General features: G+C 33.4%; 1 protein-coding gene across 1 annotated transcript; it reads right to left on the reverse strand.

The window, feature by feature from the left end:
• Positions 1-6,001: 6,001 nt before the first annotated feature.
• Positions 6,002-17,949, reverse strand: LOC138331624 (beta-1,3-glucan-binding protein-like). The gene is made up of 14 exons (XM_069279342.1): positions 17,759-17,949; positions 17,268-17,379; positions 16,774-16,872; positions 15,244-15,369; positions 14,557-14,862; positions 14,123-14,247; positions 13,503-13,577; positions 12,763-12,823; positions 12,221-12,403; positions 11,814-11,891; positions 11,284-11,410; positions 9,716-9,787; positions 8,625-8,763; positions 6,002-6,343 (listed from the first exon to the last, which is right to left on the reverse strand). Exons 2-14 carry the CDS (start codon positions 17,377-17,379, stop codon positions 6,119-6,121), a joined length of 1,728 nt encoding a protein of 575 aa, XP_069135443.1. The 5' UTR covers positions 17,759-17,949; the 3' UTR covers positions 6,002-6,118.
• Between the last annotated feature and the right edge of the window lie 1,010 nt (positions 17,950-18,959).

The following is an 18,959-nucleotide window of genomic DNA, read 5'->3' on the forward strand; positions in this document are numbered from 1 at the left end:
CCAATGTATCGATCTGTAACCAGTAGTTAGACTGGCCATCAGACCCTAAGTTGTTAATAAGACGTTCTCAGAAGTTCTTTACTAGATATCTCCCTCTAGTTTGAAACTTTGAAACATATATTACAGACAAAAATGATCAAGCCAAATTTTAGTTATTTTTTAATATTCTAGAGACTGGTGACTATTCTAACCTGTAATGTATGGTGTGTATTTTGGGAGACTGTGATATATAATGTATAAGCGTTGTGTCTTGGTGTATAGTCAGTGGAACACTTGCCTTTTTATAGTAATACATGTATATCCCTGAAGCATGCTGCTGAAGAAACCAAGCAATACAAGACACCCGGACACATCATATTGACAACAGGCGAACCAGTCGTCCTACTCTCATAATGCTGATCGCTAAGAACTACATAAGTTACCACTTTTATAGACTATGATATATCTCGGCAAAGGGGACAACCCAGGACCTATCTCAAATGGTCAAGCGGTCAAATGAAGCGGTTTCGAGGGAGACATTAGGAAAAAAGCTTAAATCCTAAATTTAGTCGCGTTTAACGATCATGCAATGGGGACAGCTGGTAAATTTCTAACGCCCTACCTGCAAAGCTCTTACGTGAATGTCTGTATAGTGTGGGAGGGTACGGTGTATCGGCATCGTGTCTTGTTGATATAGTGATCTTGTCCTTTTTATAATGCTTTCTTATTGAAGCATGCCACCAGAGTCACCAAACAACACAACCTACCAGTTTATACTGACAACGGGGAAACCAGGATAATAAATAGATATAATGCATACGGCTAAACCTGCTTCGCAAAAGAAGAAGAGATGTCTTTCGTAAAAGTGATTCAAAATGCTCTATATATAATGTTTCAGGTATAAATACACAGAATAAAACAAATTTCGGTTTGCTATTGATAATTAGATATTAAAACTACCGACTGTATTGTGAAAGATACGTGTAAAACACTCGGATTTTAATCCCGGGTTTACTAGATTAACACCATGACTTTTACAATCAGGTCATTAGGCCTGCACCATTAATTAATTAAAATTCCAAACTGCTGATTAGACATGGAGGTCTAGACGAAAGTTTGTTAATGTCATACAGATATTATACAGTTATCGACCTGTTTTCAGGCGGATAAGGTGACTCATTAATTCCACTATACAAGAAGGCGTGACACGAATATTGTCACAGTGTTCCAAAACACGCACCTGTCACTTCACACATTTACAACATCACATACACCTGTGAGGATTGCTTTAGCTTCTGTCCAGTGACCAGAGCGGAGATTGCATCCAATATAGCTACATTGTATAATGCTATGTAAGGGCAAATACGCAGATTACAAAAAAGAATCATTTTGTCCACATAACATTTACTGTTAATATTCAGCAAGCATTTAAGACTGGCCACCAGACCCTAAGCTGTTGATAAGACTCTCCCAACAGTTCTTTACTAGATTATTTCCTTCTAGTTTGGGTTAAGATCATATACATGTTGTAGAAACAAAAATAATGAAGGCCGAATTTTCGTGATTTTTTTCAATATTCTAGAGACTGATGGTCAGTCTGGAAGCAATTATGCGATTGGTCATTTTGAATGATAAACCAAACGCTCTCACCAAAGACCAAAAGTCAAAAAAGACGTAAGGGTAGGAGACAATGTCGAAAGTTCAGAGCTCCGATAGCATTATCTTTGTACTTACTGAGCTCGTTTAATGAATAGTAAGTATATCTGACCATTCGTTATATGTCGAACACTATGTAATGACTAAAATACTGTTGGCCGCTCTGTTATTGAGTATCTTACTAAAAGAATCATCTCGCTACTACTGACCATATGGTGTTCATTTTAGGGTAAACGCAACAGCGAGACGTCTCGTATGTATCGTGGTAAGTAAAGAAACTAATCAGGATGTTTAATGTTCCTTTTTATTTTTTAGTATTATCATTTTTTTTTCCATTTCCAGGTTGTTGTTTTTTAATAAAACATTATCGATCCTTTCTTTCTTGATGTATCAAGAATTCGATTACCGGTAAGAGATATCTCCCGTTTGACTACAATCGCGTTTTCATGCCTAACGACTCTTTGATAGATCCGTTTGACTACAATCGCGTTTTCATGCCTAACGACTCTTTGATGTCGCGATAGCAAAGTAGAGTTGGACAGTTATTCGTTATTCAAGTATCACCTGTTTTGACGGATGTAACGAAATTATATATGGTATTTTTCTTGTTTAATTCTTTGAAATCACAAAAAGTAAATATTTATGTCGCGATTCGTATCGTAGTATTATTATCAAAGCATTGGTGTTGCTATTTTTTAACTTCATAGAGGTATTAAAGACATGTTATTTGCAAACTGTGTTAATTCGCGTAGCGGATTCTTCCAAAAGTTTGCAAACAAAATTGATTCCATAACCCTATGAAGTTAAGAAATAGTTACATTAATGCTTATGATTAATTTTTTTGACTATTTGATACCATAAAGTACGTTTAAACGTACAATTCCATTGATTTTCCAATGGATTATATTTTTTCTAAATCAATACGCAACGCCGCCGTCTCTATGGTGACGTCATGATTTCGGTGGATTTTCGCGCCATTCTCGGATATTCTCTTCATAGTATAAGAAGAAAAAAGGATCTGCCAATCAGAGAGCTGGATTTAGTATGAAACTAATAAAAAATGACTATAAGTGTGTTAAGAATATTCGGCGATTAATGTTCGCGGTTTCTTGTCGCTCGCTGATTTAATCGTACGTAAAAATAAGTTGGTTAACTGTATGTAACTAGTTCAATGGGTGATGGTAGCTGCACTATTCCTTATTAAAGCAACAAAACATGACAACAAATATAAATTGATTTATCTTATAATGCAGCAGGTTATGTTAAGAGTGCGGTTAACGGTTATATATTCACATGTAGCACTTGAAGACCAGCACATAGGCTATGGCATGCCACTGCAGTGGAGTTCAAATATTTTACCAGGACAGTAAAATAAGACAAAAGGTAAAAATATAGAAAGACTATTAGTGAATTTTTTATACAATTTTAACACATGTCTTTAGTTGAACATTGATTGTCTTGGTATGTAAACCCTCTCGTCTCGATTTCATACAACTCCGCCCTGTGTAACTTGGTCCGTTTTAGCCTCTACTTACTTTACAGCATATCGCCTGTCAATACGTAATCAACTACAATTACAAAGTTATTTTATGTGTACTATTGATATATTCTGAAGGTTGCTGCTTTTAACATCAAAAACCAGCTGTGTGGATTTTTGTTTTTTTATCACGCACGTGCCGCAGTCTGTCAAAGTCTACACGTGTTTAGATTTATATAAAACACAAGAATTAGACGTGGAACGAGAGGATATACACCGTTAATCATGTCTGGGTCGCGTGTAGATTTCTTTTTAAATTTCAAAGCAATGTGGCGAAGTGAGAAATACATTAGTCAAATTGTCTTCTGATCGATAGATCGTGAGTATTTTTCTGATTTTTTTTCCTCACAGTATATTTGACAATATTATATAAATGGGCTGCTACATGTACGAGTGGGGTTGAAATTAAATGATAAGTTATCTCATATGAGGAAAGTGTTTGTGTATGATAAGACAAATACAGGAATATAAAGAAACTTCAAATTAATATCGGGGACCATATGTTTTACCGAAATTTTGGTTGCCATGTTAGCCAGGTTTTGTAAAATGGCAATAACTTATTTACTTTTTTATCAAGTTTGTTAAAAATATGAAAAGGAGTCAAACAACAGGCTAAGCATATACAGCTTTACAAATTTGAGGAACATATGTATGTTCAAAAATAATCGTCCTAATGTTACTATTTAAGTTATTAGTTAAGTATTCACGGGCCACTATTTGTTTTTTGACCTTTAAAAAGGTACCTGGATTATTTATCGTGAAAATGATAACGAATAATACAAAAGCGAAGTATTTAAAAAGGCGAATTCCTATTTCATGTTTATTTGTTGGTGAAAACGTTCACATTTTGTCGATTTCTATCAGTTATACGTTATACATGTTGCCTTCCTAAGTTACGAACTGTATGGCCCATGAACTTAAAATTTTGTGTACAATAACATTTATATAACCCTTTGGTATTCTTTGATTTAGTATTGTCTTAGATCCAGATCAATATTGCTTCCATTTGTTTCCAGCGAGTTATCATTATACATGGATAAGATTAATGTCTTGGAAAGAAAGTTTCATATTGAATACATCTATAATAAATACTAAGTTTAGATACTTAGAAAATGGGTGTTGTAATGCATTCTCACAAGGTCACATAGTATTGAATTCATTTACAGAGGGTAATAACAATACAATAAGATAATTTGTAACATAACATCATGTTGAACAAGATCGGGTCCGTTTGGCTAGATTGTGGTCTGGAACAAAACTGGATGGTGACAAATGTTTATAAAGTAGTAATTACAACTCATCAACACATAATCTTAGAAACCAATGCGTGGAAACCGCGGTATGTAGAGTGTAGATATTGCCGATCAATACATATATGTAATTGTATTACATTGTATGTACTCTAAACAAACGAGTGTAAGGTCAACTATCACAAATACTTGAAGAGGAGATTCACGGGCATAAAAATCCTGAAATAAAACTAGATAACGTAACTTTTAATTCTTCTAGAAAATTTTATTACGTTAATACATTAAACTGTATGCAATAACATTATGGCATGTCCCATAACGACTGTAGAATGCGTAGGAAGGAGCCTGATGGAAACATTACGGAAAATGCCACACATAATTCAACGGAAACACTTAAAAAGATAACGATTAATACCACGACAAAAAAGTATTGTTAAGATAAAATCGGGTTTTTATTGACTTTAAACCATTTCATTGTTTTTGACTTCCGCGAAAAACGCATTGTCCTAGTTGTTTGAAACCCAAGTAAAGTTTTAAATCGCGCTTGCAATGATACAGAATTGGGGCAGGAATATAACTGCGGCCACTGACCCTACCCTGTATTATTAGATATCAAATTAAACAACGTTTTTTCCTATTGGTATAATAGTTAAAATGAAATTTTGTATGGTTTAGGTAAGTCAAATACATGTATATCTTTATATAAGCATTTATTAAAGTTACCAATTAGAGACCATTTGATTTGCTTTTTTTCTGTAGAGCGCAATATTCTTCCAAACTGTGCTGAAAAAGGTTGAATAAATGTAGACTCCCCTGACCAGTGGTCGAACAAGAAACACGGATTTTGGCTGTTAGAAATAAAATAGTAAGCCATGATTGCCGTTTGTTTTGTTTAACCTTAGGACAGACTAGGGCGAATATTTTCAACAAAATTTCTATTTCTATTTCTCAAATCAGCAACAATAAGGTTTTTTTTCAAAATCGATGAAAATCATGGATTAACTAGCGTTTTAACGAGGCTGGAAGTGAACCAAAATTGAGAGAGTCTTTTTTTTTCGTTATTCATACCAAAAAACATGTTTTCTTTAAGAAGAAAAGTTTTGCTATCATTTTCACATAATTAAATATATTTTTAAATATTTCTAACTTTTCATGCGATGCTGTTTATTTTGGCGATCGTCAACTTTGTGATCGTCTGCTTATATTCAAATTACGGAACAGGAAAGCGAACTTTTCTTATTGGTTGAAGAAAAATGTCAATTACCAAAGTTAGCATGCACCATGAACAAAAATTCGAATGATTTTAAAAATGAGAAGCGAAAAATAAAATAGGTCTTCGAGCACTGTCCTGTTTAACCACTGGTCATGTGAGTCTATGATACCTGTACATGTATACTATTCTAGAATTATACTGAAGAATGTGCACTAAAAGTAAGTCACTATAGTTATCCAACATACACTATTGTAGTAACATGCGTCAAGCAAACGTTTATACTACAAATATCAACAGAGGCTTACCAACGCGCACTTCTGACAATAAACAAACATTCCAGATATTTGAAAACAAATTACATAAAACTATTGTTTCATTTACGACTTTATTTAGTTGTGCCCAGTTTGATCCACTTTATTCAACATCAATTGAAAAAAAATCTTTAATCAACAACATTTTTCACGGTAACTAATTTTCATGACGTCATGGCTTGAGTTTCCACACTTTGACGTAGTTGACCTTCATTGCAGCGTCCTCGCCGTTCCGCTCCGTTGGGTTCCACGTAGGGTACCACTGGTTTTTGGCGTTAATGAAATCACGTGTAGTGAATTCACTATCGTCCCTCCATGGTTTAGGAGTAGGGGAGTTAATCATTGTATCATCAAAGAACCCCACACCTCCGACAGCTACGTTCATGATCAGGTAAAACTGTAACGAAAAGTTACAAGATAGTTGTGACCGTCAGCGTAGGTAAGTCAAATATCAGGTAAATTTACATTGTACATAACAAAACGTATTTTATAAAATAGAGGATCTGCCATGAATATCTCCTCAAATCAGATTTTATGATACGAGTTTAGAATTTTTCATTTTTAACCGAATCCTCCGACAGGCACATTCATGATCAGGTAAAACTGTTAAAATGTAGATGTATATGTAAGATTAGGTAAGTAAAAATATCAGGTAAATTTAGATTGTACATAACAAATTCTATTTTATAAACACAAATAAACAGCAAGACAAAACAATAATGGGCGAAAAAGCGGTGATGATGATGAAGGTATGATGATTATTATGGCGATGGAAAAGATGATAATATGTATGATAATGAAGGATGCAGATGTACGACGACGACGACGATGATGATGATGATGATAATATGAAGATTGATTGATGCAACATTTGTAGTTGTACATTCAGAAAATAATTTGAAAAAAAAAAAAAAAAAATTTTTTTAAAAAATATGAAGAAATGAATACCAACAAATTCTCAACCACAGAGCGTACAGTAGACCCACGAGCACGAATTTGATTGTTGACTAGGTAATTGGAATTCGGCAGTTCATAAAATTCGAAAATCGAATGGTTTGGCATATGGAAGCAAGTGTTGGGAATATGGTTGGTCAAACGTATATTTACTGAAGCTGAACGAAGCCTTACTATAAGTAAACCAAAATTCAATTCAACTAAGCCAATGAAAGTGGTCTTGATAAGTAAAAATATGATATCATGTCGGGATCAAACTGCAAACATTTATTTTAGAATAAAAAAAACACCAGATAACATTAGATTTATGTACACATTAACATGGTCGTCAAATCAAATAGAACAACATTACATTGTATTACAAAGTGAAACTACATTAGATATATAGAGTAATGCTTTGATTTAAATGATAAATAATAGTACATCATTATACTAAAAGAAGTAATACGATTAGGTATTTTTGTAACAAAACTAAGCATTTTATAATACCACGTTTATCATCATGGATGATCTTGTCCTGAAACCAGACCACCAAGCATTTTTTACATTACATTTATCCTTGGAATATACTAATAGTCTTCTCAGATCCTTTGTGAACACGTAACGTATGTGCTTTATTGACTCATACCATGATAACTCGATGATCGATTAACACATCAACATATAGCACATCATTATATATTATGATTTAAATAGGCGCATTCACACTTGGAAATATATGCATGTTAATATATATGCATCTCACAGACCGTTTGTTTTAATGAATTGTAATGAAATAATTTGTATCCAATGTTCTGTGGAAATGGAGATAATAAATACATTATTTTACCTTTACATAACTTATATATAATGCAAAATCATATTTTGTTAATATCAATGACCTGTTACGAGCTACATGCTTCAGCTGCCGAATAGTATTTAACCCTATCAAAAACAGGATCAGCCGCATTAATTTTTCTTCAGTGACAAAAATTACATACTTAACATAATTTCCACTGTTGAAAAGTTCGAGCTTCCTATTTTACTTGATGATAAAATACCTCGATTTGCTTCAGCAAGATATAACAATATAACAGACAATAGTTAAATAGTTATCAATAGTTAAATAGTTATCACAATAGTTAAATTGTTATCACAATAGTTAAATTGTTATCACAATAGTTAAATAGTTATCACAATAGTTAAATAGTTATCACAATAGTTAAATAGTTATCACAATAGTTAAATTGCGTCAAATACCAAGATGATGCACATGTGTACAGATCGTGATCATCATATTTCGCTAACTGAGACGCTATCCATTCACAACGGATGGAAACGAAGGGAAGCAACTCTGATATATTAAAAAGCACATTATGATCGTTATTCAATACCCGAGGAGTTTAATAGGAATTGCGAAGAACAAGAGGAAGTATATCATTCAATACACGTACAAGAATTATCGACCTATAATACCATTAAATATTAAAACTAACATAATAAGGCATTAAAATAATTAATCATATTATCCGTGTTGTATAACAACCTTTCCATTCTATAGCTGTTAAATGTAACAAAATGATGTATGTAAAATAAACAAAACACTAGTAGGGGTGTTCCTTTTCGTTATTTTCAGAAATAGATAGTTTTACAAGATAACTACTACTTACATGTATTTGTCACTACAAATCTCAAGAATATACCTAAATGTGTTCAAGAAGGATCCTTTAAATGTGTTGCCTTACCTTCTGATCAAACGGGGCGATTTTACTAGCGTTTCGGTAAGGGTTCTCCATTCCTGTTTTATCCAGATTTCCGTACTTCCAAAAGCCTCCCTGGGCTGGTGGGGCGACGTTTAATATTTCTTGGCCATCAAACAAGAATCTATCCAAACACATTCAACAATTATTTTCCATGTTCTATCTCTATGAAACAAAACTTCAAATGTAGTTTGAAAAATGAAACTACATCATGACGTCAAAGTAAGAACATTAACTTAGGGTATGGATTAAATAGATTTCGAAAAATATATATCAATGGATAAATAAATTAATTTGTTGATATTTGTTAGTATTGTCTTTTCTTTAAATCGTCTAAAACATACGTATCGATTTATTTCCGTAGGTTAAGGAGAAAAAAAATATTTGTAAACTATGTACAGCTTTACACATCAAAGGGTTTTTAATTACTTATTCATATATTGAAATTCCAAAAGAGGTTTGAAGGAGAAACATTCTATCGAATTGTACTGATAATTGGAAGTTATTGCCTAGTTTGTATTTAATTTCATGCATGTTGATTCAATGCTATGCCAGAAGCAGGAATCCCAAAGGGAATGTAGCTGACATCGATGTACCGCTGTAATATGAGTGGTTGCGCCTTTCTACATCTACATTGTACATTAGATATGTCCATCATCTACATACCGAAGCTTATGGCACACACTCAGAGAGAACAGGAAAAACGTGACCATGGGAACTTGTTTGATTTAAACATGTTTTAAAATATACAAATGTGTAGTTTGATTGGACAAAAGTTTTCAAACGTATAGAAAGTCCTCTCTCAATACAAGATGGCGGTTAAAGGTTTATATAGGAGAAAGAAAAAAGAAAAATGAGAGGTTAATGTACATAAATCAAAATAGGTTTTCTTGAGTCTATTTCTGTATGTAATTGAATATGTTTGTTATCTGATAAACAAATGGAGGATACAATATACCTATATAGATTTGAAAGATTTTTTTTTGAATATTCATACAACATTCCCATTAATATCTTAATCAAAAGGCAAAGGATGCATTTTATAATTTTATTAATACATATATTATCATACTTACTTAATGTAATCCTCGGTCCATTCTACACCATACTTGTGGAAATCATCAGCCAATGTTCCTTGTGATGTAGTTCTACAACAAAACAGATACTTTGTTTTATATATGTATACCGTTTTTTTTATTTTTTGGATGTGGTCATATTTTGCCTTATTTGGCGTTTGACATTAAAGCGTCAAAATTTAACACGTCAAAATGTGGCTACGCATTTATTTGTTTGTATATCTATAACTTTCGATACATCTTCATGTCTTTTCTCCTGCAACTGTTCCAAATACTGACCGATTACTACTACCGGATAAACTTGGGCTTTATCCGTCAATATGAAATGCTTTATCGATTAATACGATCACGTGACTTTGTTCTAAATCTGACGGAATTTTGTTCTAACTTGACCGGTGAATGAAACGTCATTCAGTCCCGCTAAATCATGACGTTGCATTCATCGGAATGACGTCATTTTTACGATATTTAAAATCTCGTATGGCTTTGTCATTTTTTTTTCATGGCTCATGGCAAAGATATGTAGTGTAAAGTAATTTTTTGATGGGCAGTTATTATTTTTTTAGTATTTTCATACTGTTTCAGTGACATTACAGAATAGAATTACTGGTACTGTTTGCAAATGCGCTAATATATTTATCGCATTAGTAAAAAGAATAACAGCCTCATTCGGTTTATGAATCTTTTCCTCTCGCATCGAGCGAAAGAAAGTATATTACTGGCAACTTGCTTTCTTTTTGAATGTAATAATGGCTGCAGGATAAACAGAATACATGGTTAGTATCTTACAATACAAGTTTTATTTTCATGGGACTAAACATAAATTTCAGGTATACATGTATGCTGTCAACCGAAAAAAAAATCAACGTTACCTGTACGAGTCTTTCTTTTGTGCAAACATGTATATAATTCAATGTGTGACTATTATTCAATTTTATTGAAGAACAATATTTCAGATGGTTGTCTTTGTTTTGATAAGGCTTCAAAAATAGTCACGTCAGTTTTTCATTTTTGCGGGATATATGTGTATAAACAAGGACAATATTTAGATTTTTTCTTTTGATCAAATCAAGTTATGGACCAGAAATGCACGTGACACATGGAAATGCCAAATTTAACGCATCAAAATAAAACCATCCTATTTTGATACAAAAATGCGAAATTTTTCCCGACTCCAAAATTTCCCAATTTACGTAGCCCAAAAGTCTTAACGAAGGGAGGTAATTCTTACTTACTGTAAACAAAAGATAAGCGGTCATGAATTTAAAGCAAATTATTTTATACCATGTATGTACTGTATGAAACTCAATGCATTACGATATATTAACATCATCAACATAAAATGATCAAGAAGAAAACTAATAATTGATATCAAGAAAGATCACGTCATTGGAAGACGGAATTATCTATACAAACATCAATTCAATATGTAAGCTAGATTACTATATCTTCATTATATAAACTGATCTACAAGCTAAGGAAGTACAAAGAGCTAACGATATACTTTGCAGATATAAAGTTGAGAGATATGATTTGTTAGATAAGATGTAATTCTAAAGAGAGCCTACTTCTCGACATGCGCTGTCTGCCATGGATCGTATGATTTGTCGAGGATGCTGGGTCCATAATGGAGGGTACTGCCGAAGGAGTCTACACCTTTGTGTGTACCATCAGGGGCCATGTAGTTACGGTTACCTAGACAAAAACAAATGTTTAATAAATACGACAGCACCGTTTTGATTTGGTTTGAAAATAATATCCGAGGAAGTTTATCCTGCATACCATGCCTCGCGTGGGAAGATAGTGACTTTCGTCTCTTGGTTATAACAAGGACTCGTAAAGTATATTGATATAAATTGATGTTGCATCCAAGGCCATGCATAATAAAGTTTACATTATAGTGAAAACACAAGCACGGTGAACCAAAACGATATTGTAAAAATTTTTTCTTCCACAAAAATTGAGGTCAACAGAAATTAAATGATTTTACAGTGGCATCCCACTGACACAGCTTTTCATGAATCAACAGTACCATATGATGACGTTTTTAAAGTTAAAGTGTTTTTTTATATCTGCTAAATTTTAGAAAGAAGAATACCTCTGCTTTCGACGATATCAATTTCTCCTGAAGCTGGCCATTGTCCATATGCATTTCGAAGTGGCAACATCCATATAGCTTAAATAGATAAAACAAATTAAACTACAATGTATATGAACAAATCGTACTCGGCGATTTGCGAAAAGACAAACTTGCTGTAATTTTCTAACACAAACAAACAACTGTGTATTATATGAAAATAATTAAAATGAAGAGATATATCCTTGTTATCGTTGTATCATCCATTGAAGCAGTGCTATACACATATTTACATAATTAACAATTGATCTGATGATACATTGAAATTTCCAACCCAGCAAAAATGAAAAGATAACTGAATATCAAAATCATGTTGTTTATTTCATTTCCATTATCTATGGGGTGACCAAAGAGCCTAGTTTATTTACCCGGCCAGATCCAATCTCCTTGTGGCATCTTAGCCTCGATTTCAACTTTTCCGTATTTGAAACTGAAGCCTCTAGTGCTGCGTAGTTTGGCTGACTGGATAGGGTTGATCGGGTGGTCACCGCTCCCTTCACGCTTACAGCCATAGAACTGGGCACTAGTGCACGTGTCCCCGGGGGTACTGCCTGTAGTGACGAGGTGATAGACACACATTGAATTAACTGGATCGCTTTAAATGAACGTCTCAAAGTTGAAAATGTAATTTATCCGCAGTTAAGTTTACTTTTTCAGAAGTTTCAAGTCAATTATGAAATTTTAAATGATTGAATGACTAAAAAGAATTGTTGTAATGTGAAATACGTTATTTTATGCAATTTACCTTCATACGGTAGATTCAGTCGTTGTAACTCATAGATTGTATAAAAAAATACTTGTAGTAATGAGAAAGTGTTTATTTTTACATCGCACACAAGAGTAATATTTCTAAAACGTAATACATGAAGGCAAGGAGTGCTGGTACGCAGTTACTAATAAATCAACATACCCCATAGATCCAGAGAGCCTTTTGTCAGGAAATCAGGTCCAAATCGGTCAGTGGTCAGAGTCTGTATGGATATATACATGCAATGTCTTATTATCATATTCTTGACATTGTATAACCGGTTATTAAGTGGGTTTAGATTTTCGAGATTTCAAGTTAAAAATAGAAACTTACATTTTAGCGGTTTTGAGTTTCCTCGCTATGGCTTTCAGAATTTACACGTATATATGATTCAACCATTTCTCATTATTTAACTATGTCCCTCGAAATAGTGAAAATACCATGCCCGCGAAAATAACCATTTATACGGTATGTCTAATTATGTAGTAAACAGTATTAAAGTTCAAACAAGTTAATACTTTAAATGAATAAACTCAAAAATATCAGCCCTCTAAAAAACACACAACATATTCAATAAGAAACCTGACAAAATTACAGAGACAATACATTCATAGATAGCATTGTACTGTAAAACCTGTTGGGGTCCCAAATTATTTTTTCTTCGACATACATGTAGTTTGACCTGCAAACCACTTGGCTATAAAGATCATTTTATTTTACCCCTTAATGGTCTTTATAGGCCGTTGCGCATGTTTCGTTTATGCTGCCATACGGAAACTCATTTCAAAACACAAGTTTTAATCACGATTTGGTATATGCAGTATAATATAGTCAATATATATATAAACCAAATTAATCATCATCTTTCCATGCCCTATCATCTTTATGACGTCATAACTTACTGGTTTGATGTACAACACCCCGTCTCTAACGTAACTGTTAGAACGATTATTGAGGTAGTACTCGAACTCCCAATTCTGTAAAAGAAAATATTTGTGTATCTAATGTGTTGTTGCTTTATTCGCGATAAATTTAATTTCACTACTCAGTATATGCGCGGTCAAATAAATTTCCGAGACGTAAATACCCATAAATGGAACGAATGAGATGTTTATTAAGTGTTAGAAATCGACATTTTTCACGCAAATAGCATTAAGAGGAAACTGAATTTATTTTCTCTCCAAGATTATACAGTTTGTTCGAAATCCATTACTTTCAAGTGGAACACTACAAAAATATTTCAACACAACTATTAAGACTCATATCTAAACATAACATTGATCCGAAAGTTAGTCAGACTAGTTAAGTATCTTGCCGCGTCATCCAAGTGGTGACTAAAGAAGTTATGCATCCGGTTTCGAAACATTGTCACAAATCATTGGATTTCAAATTTATGATCAATTGTAATATTGAGTGTTAGATAATGATGCCTCAGCACCTTTTGAAGTTCTAGTACCCGCTTAACCTGCTGCAAAGTTGTAAATACATTTTAATAAACTATTTTTATTTGTTGCCTACATACGCCGCCTCCTGAAGCCGTGATTTCGTGTTCCCAGGTGTCCAAATCCAGTGTATCGAAGTTATCCTCGAATACGAGACACGGGTAACTCTGACAGTTAGGGATTGCTTTTCCAGTGCTGCCGGAACCTGCAATGACAAATGTATATTCGGTCACTTCAACAGTCTATATTTGAATATTATAGATTTATCTGCCCTTGTGGATAGGTATATTTTATTGTGACAGCATGTGTTTGCGAGCGTTATGTTATACTTGAGGAGTTATATAAGCATTTCTAACTAAGATAATACAATAAATAAGGATAAAACGATTGGGATTATGAAGCTAGGCAAATGAACGGATCACCTTTTCATATTAAAAATGGAAAGGAATTTGTAAAAAAATGGAAATGGCTCCCGTAACAAAGCCTACGAAGAAGTGATTGAATTTTAACTCACATTGACAGGAGCATCCTCCAGTTCCTGACGTTGATCCAGTTGTACTTCCGGTACCTGAAGTTTCTGTGCTGAAACCTCCACTCGTACCCGTACTTGAGCCGGTGCCAGTATTGGCATGGAGACTGTTAAGATAGTCTAGATCATGTTTACTTATCCCCGTGGATGTGTCTGTGGAACCAGTACCAGTACTATTAGATCCACTTCCGGTTCCTGTCTGGTGAAGATTCGTTCCGGAGACAGCAGGAGCTGGCTTTGGTGTGGTTGTCGTCGTTGTCGGTATTTTTGTGGTGGGTTTTTGTGTCGGGGCTTCGTGAATTAGAAATAAATGACGTATCTAACAACCACTTATGAAAAGGTATTTTCTTACTAACAGTAACTAACTGTTAATGTAATCACTTATGTAGTGCATTCTTTTGAAGGTGGAGCTAAAATGCATGCAAATCCTGCTTTGGGATCAGGTCATGGCGGTTACATTGGTTTAAAGCATGTGGCTTGAAGAGCTAGATAGTTGACGAATGTCAAGGCACTTTAATTTCTCAGTCATCACAAACCCAATGAGTAAAGACATATCTAAATGATTCGATAAAATGTCTTCCAGATAATGCGCAGAAAATGACTTATAAATAAATAGAAATTTAATTCCAAGTCACTTTATAATTTGACTTGCTGTTTGGCTCTGACATGTACCTGGTATCGTATATGACTGGTCCAAGATTTGCTCCCCTTGTCCGTTCTTCAGACCGAGAACCCAGTAATATACTGTATCACCAGGATGAAGATCCTCGGTAGTGTGTTCGTAAACAAAGTTGTTCCCTGTAATAAAAAAAATTATGATTGAACCATCTTTTGGAGTTTATTAAGCATAATTTAAATTACTATAGGTGCAATAAAAAGTTAGCAAACTGCGTGATTCGCACAAAGGTTTAAGAGCATTTTCCCCATAACCTGATGAGATTAAAATCGAAAGTGACATACATTGTATAAGGTCGTATTTAATTCTTAAAACTACCCGATAAAGTATAATCAATTTCAATGCAAGACTCATTGATTGTCAAGGGATTATGTGTTGGTGTTGGTGTTGGGTTTCCGTGCCATATGTGTTGGTGTTGGTGTTGGGTTTCCGTGCCATTCTAGGATTTTTGTGCACAGAGATATGAAAAGAACTTCCCATTGAGAAAGTCAGATTTAATTAGATAAACAAAAAATAATGATCACAAATTAATATTTATTAAATAATTTCATATTGGTAACAATTTGAGGAAATTGTCCTACAATATCATAACTAAACCGGCCAACATGTGTAAAATACTAGATAAACTGACCAATATTGAACATGTGCTAATCGAACGCGTTTCCTACAAATATTGAATATGTGCTAATCGAACGCGTTTCCTACAAAATGCCAGAAAACATATGACCCATGCCAACCATTTCTTTCTATTGTAACTAAAAATCTATTGAATACCATTTTTGGTCTTGGAGGGAACCATATTCCCTTAATAATATTGATATTGTTTTGAACTAGCCTACATGCCATAATGCCAAGATAGAGAGTTCTTAACACGCTATTCTATTAATAAAGATTTCTATTTAATGTAACTCCGTCAATGGAATTCCTTCAGACAACGTTATACATACATCCATGTTCGTGTCTCTGTATCATAGTACGGATGGCACGCTCACTATGATGAATGTTTATTTATTTTATCTGTAGTTGTTATAATGAAATAAGGCATATTGTATCGCTCCATACGTTATATTATTATTTCAAAGCTATGGATGTAATAATGGTTTTTACTATATAATACAGTAATGCTGTCTGAGTCTGTAATGCATCGCTAAAACATATGATGCCATTTTCGTGTTTGGAGAAATAATGCACATTCGCCATTTTTTTAGTAAAATCATTATCGGACAAAATGAAAAATGGCGGGTTATCTTTAATATTAACATCGAAATATGAGAGACAAATAACCTTTCGTAAGTAGATAAGAAGGATAGGAAATGCTACTCTGGGGATCACAAAATATTGTAAAACCTATTATTACTTCATTTTAAATCCTATCCTTCTTATTTTAATATGAAAAGTCGTATAACTCACCATGCATGGATTAACGATATTCTCAATTTGGTATAAAGGCTGATATTACAGACCTGTCAAAACAATGCGATTATAATTTATCTAAAATTATGTAAAAGTAAAATTTAAAACCTTACCTGTTTTGGTTCTAATGTCGACATTGACGGCTCCCACGGATACCCCAGGTACTGGTTTGTTAATGCTGTAGTGCAGGCCGACAAAGCTGAAGCCCTCATCTTTAATTAATATTTCATATAAATTGTATATCACAACATATTACTTCTAATTTAAAAGTCATTTGCTTTCATTCACAATTTTACATTATACATCAATATCATATATTGGTTCGATGATGACTTAAATTATGACAAATGTCTCTCATTGTTACTAAATAAATGCTCTACAGAACAAACTTAATATTAAATTAATTTGATTCACCAAGACACTGCCACATTTATTTAAGATTACATCAAGGCAATTTTCCCCATGACATATTTATTATCTTTCATTGATACATGCATTGAACTATACGAAGCTGTTTCGAAAATTTCACTTCATGTGATATATGCATGCATTATGTAATAAGCTCAAATTATTTAATCAATTAGTATTGCTTCTACTGCAAGCCTACCTGGAATTTCAAACCGAATCCCATGCGGATGAAGGGGGGTAATCGTTGGTTGTTGGATGCAGTGTGCCACGTTCAAGAGCACAGCTAAAAGGCAAACCTGATAAATCCCCATCTATTTGAAATATATGAAGATAAATATCCTCACTGATATTATCTTAATCGAGATCCACTTCACCTGACTCCAACCAATAACAATGTGTTTATAATAATAGGCAATATTCGCACCTTTAGGCTATTCCATATATGTCTAATGAAAATAAAGTGTTGATTTTCTTATCTAATATTACGAAAAATACTATTTCATTAATAATTATAATTACATATTTCTCATCATGAAACTCTAACAAAATTGTAACCAAGATGAAAAGAAAAATACTACATTTTAATAGGGTTACTAATTCATTTTAAATTAAGCAGTATGTCAATATATCCTATTTCAAATAAAGTGAGTTCCACTGTATAGTATGCTTTTGTATATATGATATAATTACCTTGTTTCCGGACGGCTATCAGCTATACTAAGTAGATCTCACATACCATCAGCTTATATCAGGTCATCATTACATGTACATTTCATTAGAGCTTTTGGAATTTGCATGGCCAGGTGTCCTCGGGTGTCACATATCGGGTGTCACATATCCATGTTGCTCGTTCTAATTCTTGTACAAGTATATAAACGTGCTGTCACAGCACGATTCTTTACATGTAAAAACAAAATTAAAATGACGATGTAAAATTAAACTTTTTTATAAAAAGTTTGACATAAATTCTTCAATGGGGCAGAAAGTAAAGCACCTTATTAAGTTTTCAGTTATTTTTATCATTTCCTTTTTACTTTTCATTTTATTCATATTTATGCATTTATGTAACCATGGAAATATAAGGCCATCTACCTGGTATCGTGTAGGATCGGTCCAAGAGTTGTTCCCCTTCTCCGTTAGATAGGATAACGCGACAATTTAAGTACGCAAAAATGTCCTAGACACAAATAATTAAAATTTTAACGAAAAAAGTTGAGGTCGTAGTGAAAACACGAAGTCAGTTCACAGTAACTGTATTTCACTTAGAGCTAGATAACTCACACATCCGGGTTGTCTCTGATCTGAAACAATAAAATCGACGTCATATCACAGGTTGTCGTCGTAGCCACAAAATTTGAATCTGTGAAAGGGTTGATAAAGGAAGTTTAAAATATAGATAGAAAGAACAAGGAAGCAAAAACGTGAGAATAAAACAAAATAAATAAAAACACATATGGACATAAGATATATCTCAAAATACCACAAAATGCGTTTGTCTTCGGTTCAAGTCTAGTAGGTTCACTTTTCAAAGTTGTTTGTGTATTGGTTACAACTGTAAATGACTATGATGCCAGTATTCTGTGGTACGCAGTTTTACCTGTAAGCCATTTGACTGTTTTAGTATAGACAAATTACTGATATATTAAAACTATTCTAGTGCACAAAGACAATGCATTTAAGATACTAGGAAAGTTATAATCAATATGGTAAGTCGGACGTCATCATCAAATCCTTTGAGGGTTTTTAATATTACTTGAATATCTCCAATAAGCAAAAATCAGATAAATAATTACAAACAAACTGCAAATGGTATTGTTATACCCCTTTACAATCGTTTCTATATAAACACTATTAACAAAAATGTCAAAAATGAACTGTTCCGTCGAGCTGT

Source organism: Argopecten irradians, chromosome 9, assembly GCF_041381155.1.
Source record: "Argopecten irradians isolate NY chromosome 9, Ai_NY, whole genome shotgun sequence".
NCBI classification, from domain to species: Eukaryota; Metazoa; Mollusca; class Bivalvia; order Pectinida; family Pectinidae; genus Argopecten; species Argopecten irradians.